The sequence below is a fragment of the Clinocottus analis genome, unplaced genomic scaffold (assembly GCF_023055335.1).
Source record: "Clinocottus analis isolate CAN_PGR_092001 unplaced genomic scaffold, fCliAna1.0.p SCAF_11, whole genome shotgun sequence".
Classification (NCBI taxonomy): domain Eukaryota; kingdom Metazoa; phylum Chordata; class Actinopteri; order Perciformes; family Cottidae; genus Clinocottus; species Clinocottus analis.
In genome coordinates, this window is record NW_027175832.1 from 18,807,219 (window position 1) to 18,828,148 (window position 20,930).

A 20,930-nucleotide genomic window follows, 5' to 3' on the forward strand; every position below is an offset into this window, starting at 1 on the left:
AGAAAAAAATTTAATAACTCAATTACGAGGCGCTAATTGTGACTTTTCATTGTAGGCGGCGGAGCATAACGAGCAGGATTTATCAGCGGAGAAGCCGAGCAGGAAGAGAGAGGGGGGGGGGGGTAAACAAAACCAGCACTGACCAGTCCCATGGCGGCCTTGTAGACGGGCGACAGCGACAGGTCGGCGCACTTCACCTCCCAGACCTGCACGGCGTCCAGCCACACGTCGGGCTGCTCCGCCGACTGGTCGATGCGGTAGTAGGCGCGAGGTTTAGGAAGGATGTGCTCCTGGAAAACAGAAAGGTGAAGAGATGATGAACGAGGGCTCAGCAGGAAGAGCGGTCGCATCAAGAGAGGAAAGTTCATCAGATCGGGAAAAACACACCGAGTGCAGGACGATAAAAAATAAAATAGGTCAATGGGTTTGCAGAGAACTTGATGAGGATGGTGATGAAGGAAGAAGAAGTTTTCGCGAGGAAACATTTAATGTTTATTGTGACAAATCCAGAGAGAAATTAAGAGAAAAGTTCAGAGGAGAAACACGTCATACACATAAACACTTGCACAGCGTAGGCGATAAAAAGTAAAATATGCCGATGCGTTCACGGAGAACTTGAAGAAGGTTTCGCCGCCGCCGCCGCGCTGAATCCCACCGCCGCCGCCGCCTTCTTCCCCGAGAGACGGCGCCCGAGTCTCGGCGCTCGCGCTCAGATGACACCCGCTCGCCCGAGGCCCGACATCAGAGGGTGAGATTTCCCCCCGAAACCGCAGCATCACACACCCGACATGCAACACCTCGTTCAACACCTTGATGCACGCCTCTGCCACCTCAATGACTCAAACCACCTCGCAGCTCAGCTCCAAACCCTCCCGTGTGCAAACCAAAATGCTTTTTTTTTGTTGTATCCTGACACGAGCAAGCTCCTCCGTCAGCGTCGGTGTCACACTTACAGAATCACCCCCCCTCTCGTCTTTGTTTTTGGATGTGAACACAATCTTTTCCCCCAGCTGATGCGACTGGGAACCGCGCAGCGTGAACCAGACTGCGGCACAGTGTCCACAGAACTGGGTCAGAGTTAAGTAATGCCGGGGAAAAGAGCGGCGGCGGCGCCGGTTCTCTCTTCTGGCGCATTATTTATACTGTTGGCATTCACGCGACACTCTGGTACCGGGTGAATTACAATGAGCGGAGCCGGCGGGCGGGCCGAGTCGAAATAAAACTTTTTTTTGCCGCTGATGGACACCAGTTAGCCAAACGCATGAATTACACTCCACCAGACAGCGGGGAGAGTCAGGTCTGGATGGTTATGAAATATAACGATGCGATTCCACCGACCGCCTAGATAAGTGTATATGAATATATGCGTGTGCACCTAGATGCTAATTTTGTGTGTCTGCGAGCGCTGGAGCCTCCATCCTGAGGCCAGATGTAAAGACACGCGCTCAAGGTGCGTAATTATAATCAAGTGCAGGTGTTGATGCTGCGGGAAATGCAGAGAGGGGTTTTTTTTGCCAACTGTGCAGCTTTAACGGCGTGGCAAGCAGAAAAAAGGTTAAAAAAAAAGAAAGTTTGACTTGATGTTGAGTGGATAAACGGGATGTTTTATCACATGGAGAGCAAATCCCTCAGTGGAAGCCACTGGGAGGGAGGCGCCGCCGCACTCGGAGACCGCTTGCATTCCAGTTATTCACCTGCCGATTTGTTATTTATTTTTATCTGCCGATTATTTTCTTGATGAATAGTTTAGCCGATGCAAAGGCGGGGAATGCCGCGAGAGGTGAGAAGAAAAAGAACCACACACACACACACACACACAAAAAAAGGCTCCTTCGGCTTACAGCTCGCCACCCAGAGGAGTGTGAACAGAGTCAATCGTCTGCGTGTCTGGACTCCCGTTGGCCTGCAGCTCTGCGGCTCTGCAGCTCTGCGGCGCGGCCACACCGGCAGCTCGCCCTAATTCACCATCCATCACCTTCAGACGAAGAGGGCCTCATTACCAAGCCTGCGCCGGACGAAGAGGAGGAGAAAAAAAGGCAACACCACCTTCTCAATCACTGCTTCACTGTGATTCTGCAGCGGGCAGCAGTTTGTCCAAACCCCTTAACCTTTGATGTATCTGACTTTAAGGTTATTTCACAATGAATATGCTTTCCTAAACAGATGACTGCATTAAAAAAAAAAAATACAAAAAAAAGCGCCCCTCTGCTCTTATTCCTGCAGAAAGCGGCTCTAAATTTAGCTGATAAAAGTCAACACGAGCGCCCAAATTAATTCAGACTCTCACAACACGATCATTTTTCAGGGAGCAGTTGTCAATTTCCGCAACTGCTGACGCTCTGCTGCTCCGGAACGAACCTCTTCAGATGTAAATTGAAAAAGCAATTCATTACCCAACTTCAGAACACGCCTGCACAGTCACTCCAAATGCAGATTTTTTTTATTTTTATTTTTTTCCCTCCTCTGTTATTGGAAAAACAAGCACTTTATGATCTCTGCCCGGTGTGTTTTTTTTTCCTTCCACGAGGAAGCAAACGCACGCCGTTGAAAAGCCACATTTTCTGTATTTTTGCGGTTCCTTTAAGGCGATGTGCGGCGTGCTCGGATTAGCAGACTCTATGTGGACATTTCGGGTGGTGGGGAGTAATACCTGAGCTTATTTCTACCACTTCTAACTGTAAAAAGGTACCTGGAGGCGGCACTTAATAAATGACTGCAGTATTTGAGTTGTATTTCAGAAGTACTTCTGCACGCTGTCAATCTCATTTTGGCATGAAAGTCTCCATTTAGATCTGGGAAGTTGGATTGAATGAAGAATTTAATGAAGGGAAAATGATTATTTGCCGGGTGAAAATGGGATCCCGAGCCACACTCGTTCCGTCTCTTTTCACCTCGGAATTGACTCTGAATCCGTTTAAATAAATAAAAAAAATGAAGAAATATGAAGAACCCGTAGCTGCAGAAGGTTTCAAACCTCGGCTACGAATATAAAACATGACGGCGCCGACGTGGGAAAAACAAGTGTCGAAGTTGTGATTTTTTTTTTCTTCTGCCGAGCGTTACCTTTAAGAACTTGTAATGCTGCTCCAGATCTTCATCCTTGAAGCCTGTCCCGATCTGGAAGAGACGAAAGGAGATATGAGACACACACACACACACACACACACACTCAGATATGCACACACTCCCTCGCGGTGAGACAGCAGACATTTGGCAGCGAGCAGCAGAACACAGAACAGCAAGAGAATCTCCCCCCCTCCTCCTCCTCATCCTCCTCCTCCTCATCCTCCCTCTCGCATCACGTCTCCGTGCTTTTTGCCTGAAGCGTCATGTCACCTCTCAAAAGGCCCGAACCCGCCGAGACACGAGGATCACCCGACGGGGCTGACGTGCACAGAGGGGAAGACTAAAAGGCGGGGGGGCCTATCATGTAAATATAGCACTTCTCAAGCCCACAGACGGAGGCTGAAAGGTTTATTCTGCAGGTGTCCACGGGAAGAGCTTTGTTCTCTCGAAGGATGCCGTCAATACGAGGATGCAAACAACAAAAAAAAAGGGGGCGTGTCGTCCCACTGCGGCCCCTCGAAGCGTTTTGGGTTTGATCCACCGGGTCAAGTCTGCCGTCGCTCCGCTGTCACCGACCGCGGCGCCGCTTGACAGAAAGAAAAAAACCCTTTTGAGAAACATTATCCATTAAATGTACGTCTTATTTGAAGCGCTGAGCCGCAGCTTTTTGCTCCTCTTTGAAAAAGAAACGACCCCGTCGCTCCGACTCAATTCTGCTTTCAACGAGACGCCGGCGCTGGAACGAAGAGGCGGAACCAGATTAGGCCTGAAGTAAAAGTGTGAGATTGTTAAGTTAATAATAAAAAAAAGAGTTCATGATGTTGAGGTGAAGCGGCTGGGATTTAATTCCATGTTTTCAGCGTCTTCCCTCCGTCTTTAATACAACACTTTGCCAGCTCCAATAACTACCACATAGGAGTCCGCGTGGCGTTCATGACTCCTGGGAAACCGGAGCAAACTCAATACAATAAGCACCGGCGAAAAGCAAATAAAATGGTGCCAGAACAAATAACGGCGGCCATGCAACTAATCGTCTTGGTCTTTTTATTAGCGTCCGCTCTTATTCGCCTTGAACTAAGAGTGAACTTCGCAGCGTCGGCTCTGCTGAGGACGAGCGCCGCCTCGCTCAAGGACACTTCAGCAGGACGAACAGCGGAGATGAGTTTTGAGGGGGGAAAAAAGGCAACGTGGGTTAAACTCTGCTCTCAAACTGAGGGTTGACCAAGTTTAGCGTGTCAAGGGCAACAACATTGTAGGGGGTTTTATTCATTTCTTTTTTTTCCTCTGCCTTCGCTTCATGTCTGACATTGAAACGTGGAAGAGAAAAAAGTCTTTGTGCGACAGGTCTGTCACTTTATTATGAAATTAAAACAGATTTTGGCCCCCAATTACTTTTTAACTATTTCTAAAGGTGCCGTGTACGTGGGAGGTGATGCACCGACGTCACTTTAAGAAAGCACAAAGTGTAACTGCCAAACTTAGGAGGAAACAAAAGGAGATTTAGACGAAACGCCTCCATGTTATTGTGGCCGAGAGCTGAGCCCGACGTGTCGAAAGGGACTTAATAAATAACACCGCCTCGGTGTGATCGGACGCAGCGGGTCGCGCCGGCTGACCGAGTGCTTCCATTGTGCCGCTCAGTCAGCAACCGTAAGAAACCCTAAAAACCTGTTAGTTTGAAGAATATCCGACGAGTGAAGATTTCTCAAACACTGAAACAAGCGGGGGAGGAGGATGAAAATCAATAGCGGACAAAAACGACAGGAGCTCTTTATCATAAGCAACGTCTTCTAGCATCTATCCGGTGAACAGGAGCGTCGTCTCGGGTGTGAAAACGTTTTCCCAAAACGGGGGCGGTATTTATAGGAGGAATGGTGCGAATAGGCGGAGGGTGGAGGGGAGGGAGGTGGGGGTACACGAGCGGCGTCTGAGAAGTTAACGCAGGTAATCCGACGGACGCTTTAACTTCCAATCGGCTCCGCTGGAGCTGCTCGGCAGCCGAAAACAGCTGGTTTGATACCGCCGGGCTCCCAGGTGTGAACGCGTGTAAGTACATGAAAGTGAAGCGGGCCGGTGCTGGGAAAGTACAAAAAAAATAAATACATTTTTAAAAAAATTGTGTGCACTCGCTGCTCGCTAAATCCCTTTTCCATGGATGAAGACATAAAAGTTACAGGAGGAAGAGGAGGAGGGGGAAAAAAAGGAAGATGGAAGGTTTTTGCAGGACAAAGAAGAGATGCTCTGTGGTGAAGTCATACTGGAGCTTGTTCACACTCACACTCACACACACACACACACACACACAGTGGTCACGCATGCTCCAATACACGCTTACCACTTATCCCGAGATGCACCCAGTCACGCCTCCCCCCACACACACACCACTTGTAGACATATAAAGATTTTCCTCCGACTCAGATTTGAGGGGAAAAGTGACAGTTCAAAAGCACTCACACACACACACACACACACACACACACACACACACACACACACACACACACACACACACAAACACAAACACAAACACAATTGAAACCCACACAGCACAAACATAAAAACACCCCGTAGCGTACACACACACTTTATAAAAACAGAAAAACAACACTATCAACACCGTACACCTCCTTAATACAGAGATCTGAGAAGCTTATTAAACCAAAGAGAGCCAGCGAGTAACAAAACGCCAGAGGAGCAGCGATACTTTAAATATGTAAAAACAGGCCGTCTGGGAGCCGCAGCGCTGGTCTTGCCTCACAAAAGGTTACATGTTTAAATACATGACTTGCCAGAGGGCAAAACCAAATTACAAATTTTAACATTTTGAACTCCGCGATTCGACTGCTGCCTGGAAATATTGACGTCCGTGTTTAGTCCAGAAATATGAGAACAGTTTGCTTGGAGATGTGTTTTTTTTTTTGGTGGACGACTTTAGAAACACTTGTGTGTGCACTGTTCTTCTTCGTCATAAAACTAAGTGAATATTGATCATATTTTCCTGTAATGCAGCCACAGTGAAGCACACAACTTCACCCCCAAACAAGCTCAAAGTCGCAGCGCTCGTTTCTTCAGGGGAACAGAAGTCGGTCTGAGCGGCTCTGCGGTTTCCAGAGAACATTTCAAAACGCCTCGAAAAGAGAAACACACATTACAAACAGGACCTCCACCTTGATGTGTGTTGGCCTGTTGGAGCTGCCGTGTTTATACTTCCACTCAATGTTGCTTGAGTCTTGACAAACGATAAAGAAATGAAGGATATTGTCAGCTCGATATTCTGTTTATAAAGTCTCGATCAATCAATCCAGATACGTCTGTTAGTACGCTTCCATGTTGTCCGCAACCAACTAGGCAACCTACCTACCGACTCGGCTACCTACCAGGCAACGTACCAAAAATAAATTAAAGCAACATTGACACAAAGTGCAGAAACTCATATCTGGGTTTTAGGACTCATTCCTGTGTGGTATTTGTTATAAACGTAAGCAGATACCTTGACGATCATAATACGCTTGATTGATGACCATAAGAAGCCGTACATGGAGGGCTTTTGGACCCGGGGGGTAAAGCTGCGGTGGGGCAACCTCAGGGGCGGTTTGCATGAATGGAGCGACGCTGATAAAAGAGTTTGTTCTCACACACTTTTCTTTGCAGCACTCGATAGAGACGCATCACGCTGATTGCAACCTAAATGATAAACCATGAAGATAATTCAACTTGAAAAGCTTGCTTGGTTCCCTTTGTCCCGTATTGTAACAAAACGCACTGAAGGCATCTTTCCGCATCACTCGCCTTGCAGATGGACTGGAACTCCTCGTTCTCCTCGTCGTAGCAGGCCAGCAGGAAGCCCCCGTAGGTGCCCGTCCTCTTGCCTCTCCCCATGTAGGCGCCGATCACACAGAGGTCCACCGTGTCCCCGACGCCGTCCAGGTAGTCCTTTTTCAGCTGTGGGAGAGCACGATGTCACTTTATGTGTCATAACGTCACAGCACAATAAAGTTTTATAAAGAAACGGCATCTCAGTTATGACCAAGGAAAAATGCTTTGTAATTGTGTCACACACACACACACACACACACACACACACGCACACACACAGACACACAGACAGTGTGTGTGTACTGTATTTGAGTTGTGTCACACACACACCTTGAGCCAGTTGTGAGAGCGCTTGGCAATTTCATAGGTGGCATCCTTCTCCAGAGTCTTCACCATCAGACCCTCGCAGGAGTCTACACACACACACACACACACACACACACACACACACACACACATATACACGCATTAATACACCAAAACACGATTCTAGTCGTGCAGAAAGGAAATGAACAGATTATCTTTCAGATACATGGAAGCTCTTTGTCTCCATCTGACACACACACACAATCACACACACACACACACACACACACACACACAGTAGGCAAAGTCTGGGGACACAACAGAAGAAAGTATTTCACAAACACACACACTGAGGAAACACACAACTATACAACCAACATACACTTCAAACAAAGAAGCAGCGAAAATAAAAAACAACTTCTACTACAACACACACGCTAACAGACACGCACACAGACACACACACACACAATTCACACATGAAGGCAGCGGGCAGGGGCACAGGCGAAATGAAACTTGCATGCAGCACACCCACAAACAAAAAGGTTCAAGACACACAGGGGACAGCAGGAAGGAAAACAAATAAGAAGCTGCTGCGTCTCCGTCTAACACACACAATCATAAATACAACAGCCCACACACACAGACACACACACACACACACACCTCGGACAGAGAGCTCCAGGAACTCTGCGATGGCGTCTGTGTTGTCGGAGTCGATGGATCGGGCGAACACGAACTCGCCCTCCACTTCTGAGAAACTTTCTTTTAGCAGAGCCCGACGCCGACACAACGGCTGTCGCACCAGGGACTACACACACACACACACACACACACACACACACACAAACACACACACACACACACACACACAAAAAACAGACGGATCATTACAAATGGCAAAACTCTGTATCATTAGAACCATTTCCTCTTCATAGCTCGGAGCGTTGCAATGACAAGGATGAAATACCATCCCAACTGGCTACACACACACACACACACAGACACACAGACACACAGACACACACACACACACACACACACACACACACACACACTAATACAATCGCAAAACTAGCAGAACACACATTCTGGGTTTTGGGTCGGGATGCAATGGATCACACAACTCACGATTCAGATTGTATTACATTTTTTGTTGTTTTTGCAACGATTGTGTTACTCTTAAACTCAGTATAACTCAGTACTCAAACGTAAGTGCCAACATGTGTTTATTGTAGAATGTTAATTCCTCTTCTTGGTCTTTAAACCTTCTAGACGAGGACACGGCCTTGGTCTGGATAGCGGCCCTTAAGGGCCAGCGATAGTCAGCAGTGAGGACGGGTGTGTACAGCCAAAAAGGTTCAGAAAAGAGACACAACCAATCAGAAATAAATACATGAATGAATAAATATATATAAAAAAGAGAAGTGAGAGTGCATCGAGAGAGAAATTAATTCATAACATTTACATAAATGCCACATTAGGTGGGAAACTGCACAACTTCAGAGTCGCTGGTGCTCTTTAAATTCTGTAATTTTCTATCCGTCCACTTGGGAATACTCGCAGCGCATCGACGGATGGAAACATTTTTGGCCGATTTGCATTTTCTTTCGGCTGACTTTTAGCAAATTAGCCCGAAAAATATTATTGTGTAATATTTGGTGGGAATCAGACGCACTCTAAATCCTGCAACACACAGGACACACACACAGTCTGCTGGAATTACAATTAGCATTACAATCATTATCTGGTTATGGCCGCAAGTAGCACCCTCATTAGCATTCAGGGACGTTGTTGGCATCTCAGCAGGGCGACAAGCACGCGGGCGTGCTCACAAACAATAAACAAGCACACACAGACACACACACACACAAGGTTCAAATGACAAAAGCCGTGTTTGAGAGAGAGATCTCTGGGTAACATTTCCCTCGACAGCAGCCGGTCTTACCTCTCCGTTGAGGTAGAGGAGGTCAAAAGCGTACACACACACTTGGACTTTGATCTCCGAGGCATCCACATCCTGCAGGGAGGCGCGCACACACAGACCCACACACACACACACACACACACACACACACACACACACACACACACACACACACACACACACACACACACACACACACAGAGACACACACAGTTGATATTTTCCGCTTGACAAAAATATGCAAATAGACGCATCTTATTCACAAATCGCTACAACCAACCTTGGGACTTGCTACAAAGGGCTCTTTGATTTCTCTACTGCTCATCTTATAAAAAGCTCATCCCCCCCGCCTCCCCTGGAGCTTTCAACAGCATCGCACCTCCTCGCTGCGTTCCTCCTCCTCCTCTCGCAGCGTTATTACTTCTTGCTCCCTTCGCTCACCCCTTGTGCTCCTTCATCTCCCACCTTCACCCCTCATGCACCTCACTCTGTTTATTACACACTCCTTTCCTCCCGTCAGTCTCTCCGCTCGGCCTCGTTGCACCATTTTCCCTCCCGTGGCCCCGACGGGAAATCCCGTGGCTTTTTCCAGAAGTACGCCGGATTTGAAAATTGAATTCGGAGCTAAAAATTCATTTCCATGTCGGTGCGTTAAGTCCTTCCTTCCGCGCTAATAGAGTTTCAAACGAGTGGTTTAACGAGTCCGGTTGTGCCGTTAAAAACAAGCGAAGGGAATGGAAAGCGTGAAAATATGGACTTCTCGTCAAGCCCCGCCCCTAAAGTCCATACTCCGGTCTCTCCATGTACACCTTTAGGAAAACTTTCAGATCTCGATATTCCAGACTTGTGAAGGGGAGGGGTCAGGAATACAAAATGAAATGCCAGCGTCTACAATAAAAGAGATTCCTCTCCCTCGTTACATTCTCCTGCGACCAATAAACGATGTTTAATTAGTTCATATCGAGCTTCATCTCCTCATCTGAAAGATTCCATTTCGGGTCGGTGAAAACGCTCTCGGGGTTAGTAAAAACGGAGGAGACGCCGTCGCGCAAATGGCCGAAGGGCGGCGCAATCAGGTTTGTGCATCAAACCGTCATTACGAATAATAATCATGATTTGGAAAGTGGCGGTAACTGTATCGCGCGGAGAGAAATCATCAGGATAATCATTTTTCTGTTATCGCGCTCCCCCATATTGGCCCCTCACTCGTTTCTCCTTTTTCCTAATTTTCAAGGATGCCATCATGCACACAAAAGGAGACACGTTTTCCCCTCTAATGTGATTGGTGTGGTGGAAAAAAGGCCGTTATTCTGATCAGAGCTGGAGAGGAAAGAAGAAGAAAAAACTGCTCGCTGACATTTGCGATCTTCTTTTCTGTCGGCTCTCTCCGTCCATCGCCCTCCGTCTGTCGGATCATTTCACTCTATTATCTACCTCTCCTCCACCTTCTGGTCTTTATCTCTGTCTTGTTTCCTCCCGTCAACCTTTTCACTTTTCCCTCCCTCCCTCCCTCCCTCTTCATCATCATCATTTCATCCATCCCTCTCCTCCGTACATTACCTTTCTCTTACGGGTGGTGAGCACCTGGAAGGGCTGGATCTGTTTCTTCTCGCGATCCCAGGCCACCGCCTCGGAGTCCAGGACGCAGGAAACCACAGAGTCCTTCATCACCTTTTTGAAGGGAAGATAAATTAAAATCACACAGATACCAAGAAAAGGAAATTATAGATGAATAGAGAGAGATTGTATTCAGCAGCAGAGCGGTTGAGGAGGGTTTTTTTCTAAGATAACCACACAAAAAAAAGCCAGATGATGTTATTTTTGAAAATCTGCATTTAAAACAACATCTGCTGCAGCAATCAGAGGATTATCAGGAGGCCCCATTGAAGTAAACACAACACAGATTTACATTTACAGTCAACTTTTAAAGGAAAAACAGGGAAGCAAATGGGAGGCATGTTGAGGAGCCGCTGCTCTGCATTTGATGCCAAATGTTTCGTACATTTTTTTTTTCTCCAAATGGAGCAACTTCCACCCAACCAGGGTGTTAAAACACACACTCCTCTTTACGGTCGGATGCCCACGTTGTGCCAAGAGCCAGCCAAACGTTCCATTTTTTTAGTTTTTTCCCACAATAATTAAGCAAGCAGCAGCAGCGGATGAATATTGTGTCTCTGGGAAAGATTATATTGGTCAAGTAGCTACATTTGTCCGAGCCGCCGAGGGATTAGCTTTCGTCGGCATCGTGATCGTTTTTAAAAAAAAAAAAAGACTACAAATTGAACCAGAGTGAGAGCCGCGAAGAATCAATGGCGAGCGAGAGAGCGACGCATTAGAGATAACAGGTTGTTTGGAAACAGCCAAATATATCGAAACAGGCTCCGTCGTACTCACGGAGGTCATTAGGCTAAGTAATGCATTAATGTATTTGGATTCATATTCATGCGTTAATATATTAATATCAATTCGTAATTAGAAGCGGGGAAGGCACCGCGGAAGAGTCGGGAAAATTAGTTTCCCCCTCTCATTATGATGCAAAGTAATGCAGCAAGGTGCTGTAAAAATCTAATCAGACCGTCTCCTCCATGAAGGAAGCGCGTGTTCGTGTGAACTTCCACTCCGACTTTGTTCCTCGCGTTTGCGAGGACGCGGCGACACACACACACACACACACACACACACACACGCACGCACGCACACACACACACACACACACGCCGCCATGACAACACAACGTCAGGACCAAGGATGCTAATTTTATTTCAGGCAATTTCTTTAAAGTAATTTGTCTGTCGTGTTTATTATGATCGGCGATTGATTTCCTTGATGAAAGTTTTAATTTAAAACAACAGGCACGGGCTATTTTTACAACGCAGTCGTGGTGAATTAAACGTTGTAAATTAAGGGGGTCTCGCGTTAAATAAACACTGGGAAATCGTCGCACGCTCAAATGAAATAAAACGATGGCAACACTTAAATTAAAAAAAAGCCGCGGATGCAAGTTTAAGTGAAAACACTTGAACTTTTCACTCTGTATAACTTATTTTCTCAAATTCAATCTCACCCAACAAAAAGGTGAGGAGGCTACACTAATTACAAGAAAAGTTAAGAAATGAAGAGAGGGGAGGTAAGTAAAAGCAAAAACAACAAAAAAGAGGAGAAGACAGATACAGCGACAGGAAGGAGAACATATGTGAGTGTAGAGAGAGAAGTGAGAGGAAAAGAGGCAGAGACGGACGGAAAAAGGTAAAAAAATTGGGTGTTGAAAAAAGATGAGGGGAAAAGGATGAATAAGACAAGAGCTGGATAGAGAGGTGAATAATGTGAGGGTGAGAGAACGGGTATTATCAAGAAGTAATGAAGAAGAAAAGGAGACGCGATTAGACAGAGAGACACGAGAAAGGAGACAGGTGGACAGGGAGAGCCAATAAGGTGAGAGACAAAGAGCCATGAAGCTTTTAAAAGGTTCTGCGGGTAGAAAAAAAAAGGAAAGAAGAAGAGCAGAGCGATGAAAGAGAGTGTGAGAGGGCAGATGTGACATGATGAGGAGGGGAGTGTAATGGAGGCTCGGTGGGTAGAAATGAAGAGGAGGGGTGTGGGGAAGTTAGTGGCAAAAGTTAACTCTACGTTTGGCAGGTGTGAGCTTTTTGGTCGTGGTGGGAGGGTTCGGACCGGGCCGTGCTGGCGTGGAGAAGTACAGCAAAAACAAAATGGCGGCGGCCGAACTCGAGTTTTCAAACTGGGAGACGACAAACCCAGTGTGTGACGTCCACTTCTTATATACAGCCCGCAGAGAAGAGATCGTGGGACAGCTCGGCTGAACAGAAGCGACCAAATTTGGACAGCAGGGGGAGTGACGCATGTAACTCTGGTCAGTCACCTTGTAGCCCCGCCCCTAAAGCGCGCCCTAAATGACCACAATTCACTTAATGAACATCATGCTGTATAGAAGACTTGAAACTAGAGATTGAGACATAAACTCATGTTTACTGAATACATCAAGAGAGAAGTAGAGTCACTTATATAGACTTCTATACAACCAGAGGAGTTGCCCTCTGGTGGTCAGGAGAAAGAATGCAGCTTTAACACATGAAGCATGGACTTCTATACAACCAGAGGAGTCGCCTTAGAGCACTTCATCAGATTCACTTCTCAGAACCGGAGGTTGCCGCCTGGTTCGTGCCCTGCTGCGACGCCGCAATGTTACAATGAAAGCAGGTTGTACAAAAATGGCTTCCTGTCAACCAGTTGCACTTTGCCTCAACCTCCCATTGCAGCCCCCCATCGTGCACCTCTTTTTTCTTCTCATCTTTGTAAATTGAGGAAATAAAGTCACCAGGCACCTCAGGAGCAAACTATTTTAGCTTCATCTGTGACAACCTCGACACAAACAACAACAACAACAACAGCAGCGATTGAAAAAAGAGAGCAGTGTTGGTATGTCAGTGTAGATACAGCGACATACAAAAACACTCAGATAACCCAGTGGCCAACTGCCAAAGCTTCAGCTGATCTCGTCGTCTATGCCGGCGCAAGCAAGTAGGCATCTTTACCCACAGCTGCAATTAAACAACCAGTGTTTCCAGCATCAATTTGAGAGATTTAAGTCTCACAAGCTGGTTTCAAAAGACCCTCCTTGGTAGACGCCTCTCCAGATAAATACAAAAAAAAACAAATACAGTGGAAGCTCCTGATGACTGAAGGGAGGAACAAATACACTTTTGAGGGGTATTAAATTGAGACAGGCAGAGTCAGAGAGGAGGAGCGAGCTCACGGAGACCCGACAGATGAGAGACAAGTAGAGAGAAACAGGCAAAATGAAAAGACAAGAGCGAGGGAGATAAACGTGTGCAGTTGTTACCCGCACCGCTGTAAAAGCCCTCATTTGACAATCAAAAGCGCAGACAGACTCTCTTTCTCTCCCACAGGGCCGAGCAGCAGCGCTCCAGTGTTTCACCTTAGGAATGCGAGAGATGATGTCGGGGTATTTGCTTGTGTTGTCTTCCTGGTTGCGGCTGAACACTCGAACCTCGCCGCTCTCCAGAATGTGAATCTGTGGAGGGAAATACTAAATAAATTGAGAGAAAACTAAACACACGCACAACACGACACAAAAAAACAGGTGGAAGGAGGACGAGTCGGTGGGTGATCGGCACGTTAACCAGATTAAATCGACTGATCGATAACAAGGTGACAGTTTGACATCAAGCTCACTAATAATGTGAACCATGTGACACAATAATGTGAACATGTGATGCAATAATGTGAACAATGTGGCGCTAGCAGTCATCTTGTTCAGCAGATGATTATTAGAGCTAATTGACATTAATATGTTCATTACATGTACATGAAGTATTGAAAACTTGACAGCTCGGCTGTGTACTGGCTCGGTGCCAAGTCTCTTCAACAAGGGGCGGCTTTGCGGGTTGTTTTTTTGTTTTTTTTTGATCGGCTTTGTCACCGCCGCTCACCCGCCAGGTGATTGGCGTGATGGGGGGGGAGGCGGGCGCTGTCGTGGCACAGAGCTGCCGATTAAAGAATGTACCATGCTCATTGATCCACAGCAGTAATTGCCCACTGTAACCATGATCACTGTAAGCAGCTTTGACTGTTTTTCTTCCCTTTAATCCGTTGTGTTTTCTTAATGTGGATCGTCGCCAGCCGCCGTGTGATTTACAGTCGTCTTGTTGCCACGTTTCTTTTTACTGCATTCACATCACGAGATATGTTGCATTGTTAAAAAACAAACTACTTTTTTTCCCCTGTTGATCAATGAGTATCGTCTGATAAATAAACTCACAAAGACACGCACACACACACACTAATTAGACGGTACACGTGGCCATGAATGCATACGCAGTTATTTTTGAATCATCAAATGCCACACACGCAGATACACACACACACACGTCACTGAATCTCAACATGAACACACACAAACATGAACACACACACAGGGGTGGTGGACATTTAACAGCGTGGTGTATCAAGAGTCCCTCTGCTGGCTGTTTGCGGTAATGTCCACTGCAGTGAGACCGGAGACTGAGAGGGTGAAGAGGAGACGTCATGGGGCTCGCTCTCTCTCCGTCTCCACCCCCCCTCTCTCTCTCTCTCTCTCTCTGTTTCTCATCTCTCTCTTCTTCTCAATTCAGCTCAGTTCAAAGGCACTTTATTGGCATGACTGTCCAAAATTAACAATGCAGCTCGAGGGGTTTACATTACAGTCTCTCGCTGGGTCTCTCTACGTCTCAGTTTCGACGTTTACTCAGCCCCACTAATGTCTGTCTGTCTCCCCCTTGTTCCCTCTCCGTCTTATGAGTCACCCCTTCGCTGTCTCCAGCCTCTTTTCCCCACCTATCCTCCATCACCATCCACCCCACTCCTCTCCTCCTCCTCCTCCTCCTCTCCTCCTCCTCGGTCCACAATGGCAGAAGTAGCTTTCTCTGCCTGAAGGCCCAGGGCAAAAGAAGCACTACTGTTTATCTAAAAAAGAATAGACACACACACACCGAGTATGGAAACACCATGCATGCGTGCACACAGTCAAGTGAACACACAGCGGGAGTCGCAGAGCAGCAATACCTAGCACTCAGAAAAAGAGCACCGCCGAAAGGTATACGCATACTAAATTCGTCAGGCAGACGCTCGGTGCCAAAACGGCAGGAAAACAAACGGTTGCACTCTGTCCCCTCGGTTGCGAATAACGCACCTGCGCGCGCTCTCCGTCGTATTTGTACTCGCAGGTGAACGCCGCCTCGTCGAACCGCTTCATCACCTCGCCGACGCCTTTGGTGGGGTGGGCCAGCATGGGCCTCAGAGGCACGCCTGAGAGAGAGAGAGAGAGCGAGAGAGAGAGAGAGAGAGAGAGAGAGACGGGCGTGAGCGCTCATGAAGGCTGAAACAGCGGGACGCACACAACACAAATAAAAATGTGGTCATGCATTTTTCATGAATTCTGCTAAAGTTGAGGAACTAATTGCGAGTGAGCGCAGGAGAACTTTTCGTTGTTTAAGTGAGGGGAGGATGGGTTGGGGGGGGGGGGGGCTTCGCTAACAGACCTCCAGGTTATGAAAGCGAAGCAGATCTCCACTTCGTTTTTGGAAGAAAAAAAAAAGCTGTGAAATTGACTTCATTGGCACGCGGCGCATCAGCTTCACACCCACCACTGTTTGCGTGACAAAACCAGAGTTGAAATGAGTTTGTTTGCGGTTTCATTTGGCCCTAATATGAAGGTTCTCTGACTCACATCCCCCCTCTGGGCCGCGTTGCTAAGTTAAGCTTCGAAAGCAGCCGAGGAGGAGCGAATATAATGAAACACGACCAAGCAAACTCCTTTAATTGGAGCTCACGGAGCCAGATACGACAGGACAGTAACGTTTTGTCCAAACATCTGAAAATAAATAAACTCTCTGGCTCCTTTAACCACCTTGAATTTCATTAGAGAGCTGCCTTCTGAATTTACCTGCCAGAATAGCTGCTGGATTTCTCTCGCTGACCGCCGACGGCCAATTTAGTAAATCTCAGATTTCTGCCTCGTTGCCACGGCTCCTTATCACCAACAACTCGACGACAGCGTAATTGGGATCTAATCCTGAGTTTACTTGGATCTTTAAGCTTTCTGTGATAAATGGCTCAACTAAAATAACTGACTCACCTCCAGTGAACGGATCAATAAAACACACACAGACACACACCGGTCGCCGTTTTGGATCCTATAAGCCGTCCCGCCTCCTGATTGGCCGCCTACCTGGAGTGAGCTTGCAGTGATTGGGCAGCTCGTCTATGCCTTCTGTAAGCAGAACGGGGAGGATGACGTCGTAATTGGGCATCTCGCTGGACGGAGGGAGGAGAGAGAGAGACAGAGAGAGAGAGAGAGAGAGACTATTATTATTTTTGTTATCTGTGTGAGTTGTATATTTGTGTGTTTGTCCTGTGCCTTGATGCTTTGGCAATATTGTTGTTGCAACGTTCATGCCAATAAAGCTAATTGAATTGAATTGAGAGAGCGACGGAGGGAGGGAGACAGAGAAAAAAAAGAGAGAAAGAGAGAGAGACAGACAGAGAGAGAGAGACAGAAAGAGTTAGACAGAGAGCGGGGGGATGAAGCAAAGTGTTTGGGAAGAAAAACAAACAAGAGGAAAAAAAAATCAATATGATCCAAAGTGAAAGTGAGCAGAATGAGTGAGGGGGAATGAGGGACGGGGCTTAAAGGGGATGAGGCATTGTAGCGGCGTCGAGGACAGACTGCAAAGAGAAACACGAGGGTGTTTGTTTGGGCTTCAGTTACCAGTAAGTCTGTTTGAGAATGAGACTCTTCTCCTCGATCCAGGCCCGCCTGCTCTCAGCGCTCATGCCCTTGCCGGCGTCGAGCACCGCGGGGGGGAAACCTATGAGGAAAGGAGGGATGAGGGGGAAGAGGAGAAGAGAGGAGGGGAGGGGATGCATTTCAAACAGATCAGTGTAAGTGTTTGAACATTTATTTGACCGAACATTTGCTGGATGAAAGTTCAGACGCACATTAAAAAAAAAAAAAAAGGAAGCATACGAGACTCACAGTCGGGCAATTACTGGCGCGCAGCTAGCTGCCCGTGTTTCTCGCTGACGAGCTCAACCTAAAAGGGACGGGCTTTCAGTCTCACCGTGGCTTCAAAAAAAATATATATGGTGGAGTTATTATCAGAGCGGGGAAGGCCGAATTAATCATTCCGTTTTCCTAAAACTTTGACTTGAATAATTACAATGTATTTAAAATGAGACCGAATACTAATTTGACCACATTAATTATTCATGTTGGGAACCGCTGCGGCCCGACGGAGAATCTGCTCCGAGTTGACCCGCCTGATTAAATAATAGTGAAATAAATAAAAAAAAAGTCAAGAAAAAAGACATTTCCACGACTAGACCACGGATCAATGCAAATGTCCTCCCCGCCGAGCCGCTGGTCTAATTGACTCTTATTAAAGCGTACCTGCAGTCACGAGGAAAGCCACGAATTGCTAATGAGTCAGGGATGAGTGCGTTTCCATTCGGCGGGTCGGATCAGAAGTGAAAGGAGGCGGTCAGAACGTCCTCCAGGTAGAGATGAAATCAGCATGTTGGTATGAGGACACCTCAAATACATCGCTGTTGTTTAATTTCAACCTTCGGTCCGATGCCGGTTTGGCTGGTGGAGGAATGAATATTCATTCCAACAATTATTCGGAATATTTTTAACACGGTGTTAACAGGCGCTCTATAAATACAAGTTGTGATTTCCCCTCACGTTTCCTGGTGTGATCCCCAAGTTGGGTTTTTATTATTCAGATTACGTCACTCGGCTGGAGCGCAGAAGTCGCCTCATTAGAAACACAGCCGCTAAGGCTGCAAACTGAAATATTAATACGTAATCAGAGTTGAAACAATAGCTTTTTGCAAACTCCAGCAATTTGAGTTTAACACATTTAAGGGGATATTTGGTTCGGGGTGATTGGAGGACTCTTTCAGAGTAAGTCCCATGTTAGAGGTTTTAACTTATTGTCACTTTATTTAGACAATTTAAGGGGTTCTGCCTCAAAAGAGTACGGTGATCAATCGTTGTAAACACACACATACATGCATGTGTATAGATGTATGTGTATATGTATGTATGCATGTGTATGTGTGTATATGTATGTATGTATGCATGCATGCGTACATGTATGTATGTGTGTATCTATATGTATGTATGTATGTGTATATATGCATGTATTGATGTATGTGTATATGTATGGATGTATATGTATGCGTGTATGTGTGTGTGTGTGTTACACACATCTCCCACCCCCAGTGGGTATTTCCTTTGTGTTTTTACAGACATCATTTAGGAAAGCTCTCGCTCTTCTTGAAGACTAATGTCACCTTCAGAACAAACAATATGTAGAGTTTGTGGCTCATCGCGTGTCGCTTCAGGGATCTCTCAAAGGCCCGAATGAACGGGAGCAAAAACCGGTTCGATGTGCACCCGACTTTTGTTTTTAAGATGGGACTTAAAAAAAAGGAAGATTACCTTGTCCAGGGGGGGTCAGGCACACGGCCTGGCTCAGAGCCGACAGGACACTCTGCTCAGCCAGGCCTATCCTCAGCTTCCCAGCCAGAGACCTGTCAATCAAAACCAGCAGCCATCAGTGCCACGCCCGGTTTGCGCCTTGACAAACATTACATACGTGAACATATACACAAAGAGCCAAGAAGGAAATGTAATATCAGTGAGTCTATATACATGTGAGTGTATCTGTGTGTGTCTGTGTCGCCAAACCTCTCTGTGCATGCGTGTGTGTGTGTGTGTGAGAGAGTGTTATTTTACCTGACTATGTAGCGCGCCTCGGAAAAGCGGCATGCCACAAAGAGGCCTTTGATGATGTCGATTTTCTTATTCATGGCCTGAGGCAGACGAGAGGAAATTGAGATTCACAGAGGAAGAGCGAGGAGAGACAGAATGCAAAAAAAAGAAGAAGACTGAGGGGTCACAAGCGAGTACAAACTCCATGTTCAATCCAGAGCGCGTTAAAAAGAAGAAGAAGAAGAGAGACCCGGCAGCATCGGGGGGGGGGAATGAAAAGGGAACTAATTGCTTGTGAGATTCCAGCCAGGTGACGACTTATTCAAAACGGCTGAAAGATTGCCCCGTTCCCTCTGAAGCAGAAAAATACACAAATAGCCCCCTCGCTCAATACACAATCGCATTAACGTTTCCCCTCTCTGACCCCCGACACAGAGAGACAAATAGAGTGAAAACAATATTTGCCCGGGACCGAAATCCCCCCCTCCTCCCCTCCTTGATGAAAATGTTATTCCCCGGCTCACCGAGTTCCCACTCATGCCGGCGATTTCTTTCAATTTCCTGAACACGCCCCCCGCCGTGAGACTGGCCGGCTGGAACATCGTGCGCTGGTTGCTGCGGGAGCTCTCGGCCACGAGGCCCAGATCCCCTTTCTCCTGCGCCTCCGCCTTGATTTTGTCCAATTGCCGCCCTGGAAAACACGAGCGAGACGGTAAGCGGCGGAGGGCCCGCCTCGCCGGCTTGATGAGCAACGGGAGGGTGTCGTTAGCGGTTAGGCTTGACGATGTTTTCCAGCGTTTAGGGTGCAAATGGAATGGTTGTGCTGGTGCACACGCGTGTGGGTGTGTGTGTGTGTGTGTCCATTACCGGTGGCTTGAGCAACAGCTTTCATCAGCACCGTCTCGCCGACGCCGAGCTCCATCCCCAGGTAGGCCGGACCCAGCTGGTTCAAACACAGGTACACGCAGCACAACAAGTCGTCTGCAGAGAGGAACACACACAGACACACAAACTTAATCATATATTTATTGATTATATTTTAATTAGTTAGTTCATCTGAATTAATCAAACACCTCCACCTCCACCATCTGCACCTTTAGGACCACTGTTTACCGTTTTCTTAATGTCTTTTGTATACAAGTGCAAATTTACATGGCCATTAAAGCTTCAGATAAAAGTAGTGGAGTAAAGAAGTCGACCTCAAACGTGTACTTATTATTATAATTGTATGGGGAGTTGGGAAAGTGCATGGAGTGCCGCTAACGCTCGTAAGCTCCTAGCTAACGTTGTGAATCCGGCTTCGAGCGGCTGCTTCGTCCGTCTCTCAGGCGGCAGGTAATCGAACTCGACTCGCGGCAAACTCCGGCGTGTCGCTGGCGATCAGATCACTCTCACGTAATTCACTTACGGCGGAGCAAATCAGAGCGCAACGCGTTAGCCTCCAAACACAACGAGGGAGTGACATTGCACGTTAGCTAGGAAAATAAAAGGATTGCCTCTCTCTCTCTCTCTCGCTCG

General features: G+C 47.0%; 1 protein-coding gene across 3 annotated transcripts in view; it reads right to left on the reverse strand.

The window, feature by feature from the left end:
• Window positions 1–20,930, reverse strand: part of lig1 (ligase I, DNA, ATP-dependent) — a 36,258-nt gene that overhangs the window by 4,902 nt on the left and 10,426 nt on the right. For 2 of the 3 annotated variants that reach the window (XM_068571178.1, XM_068571177.1), the window contains 15 exons: window positions 20,280–20,393; window positions 19,937–20,103; window positions 19,437–19,513; window positions 19,140–19,231; window positions 17,403–17,502; window positions 16,863–16,948; window positions 15,825–15,940; window positions 14,073–14,168; window positions 10,676–10,786; window positions 9,137–9,208; window positions 7,855–7,999; window positions 7,213–7,295; window positions 6,856–7,008; window positions 3,064–3,117; window positions 144–290 (listed from right to left, as the gene is read on the reverse strand). In XM_068571178.1, the coding sequence (XP_068427279.1) occupies window positions 144–290; window positions 3,064–3,117; window positions 6,856–7,008; window positions 7,213–7,295; window positions 7,855–7,999; window positions 9,137–9,208; window positions 10,676–10,786; window positions 14,073–14,168; window positions 15,825–15,940; window positions 16,863–16,948; window positions 17,403–17,502; window positions 19,140–19,231; window positions 19,437–19,513; window positions 19,937–20,103; window positions 20,280–20,393 (1,613 nt within the window). Of the gene's footprint in view, window positions 1–143; window positions 291–1,892; window positions 2,006–3,063; window positions 3,118–6,855; window positions 7,009–7,212; window positions 7,296–7,854; window positions 8,000–9,136; window positions 9,209–10,675; window positions 10,787–14,072; window positions 14,169–15,824; window positions 15,941–16,862; window positions 16,949–17,402; window positions 17,503–19,139; window positions 19,232–19,436; window positions 19,514–19,936; window positions 20,104–20,279; window positions 20,394–20,930 lie in introns of those variants that run through there. The other variant, XM_068571179.1, reaches the window with a different exon arrangement.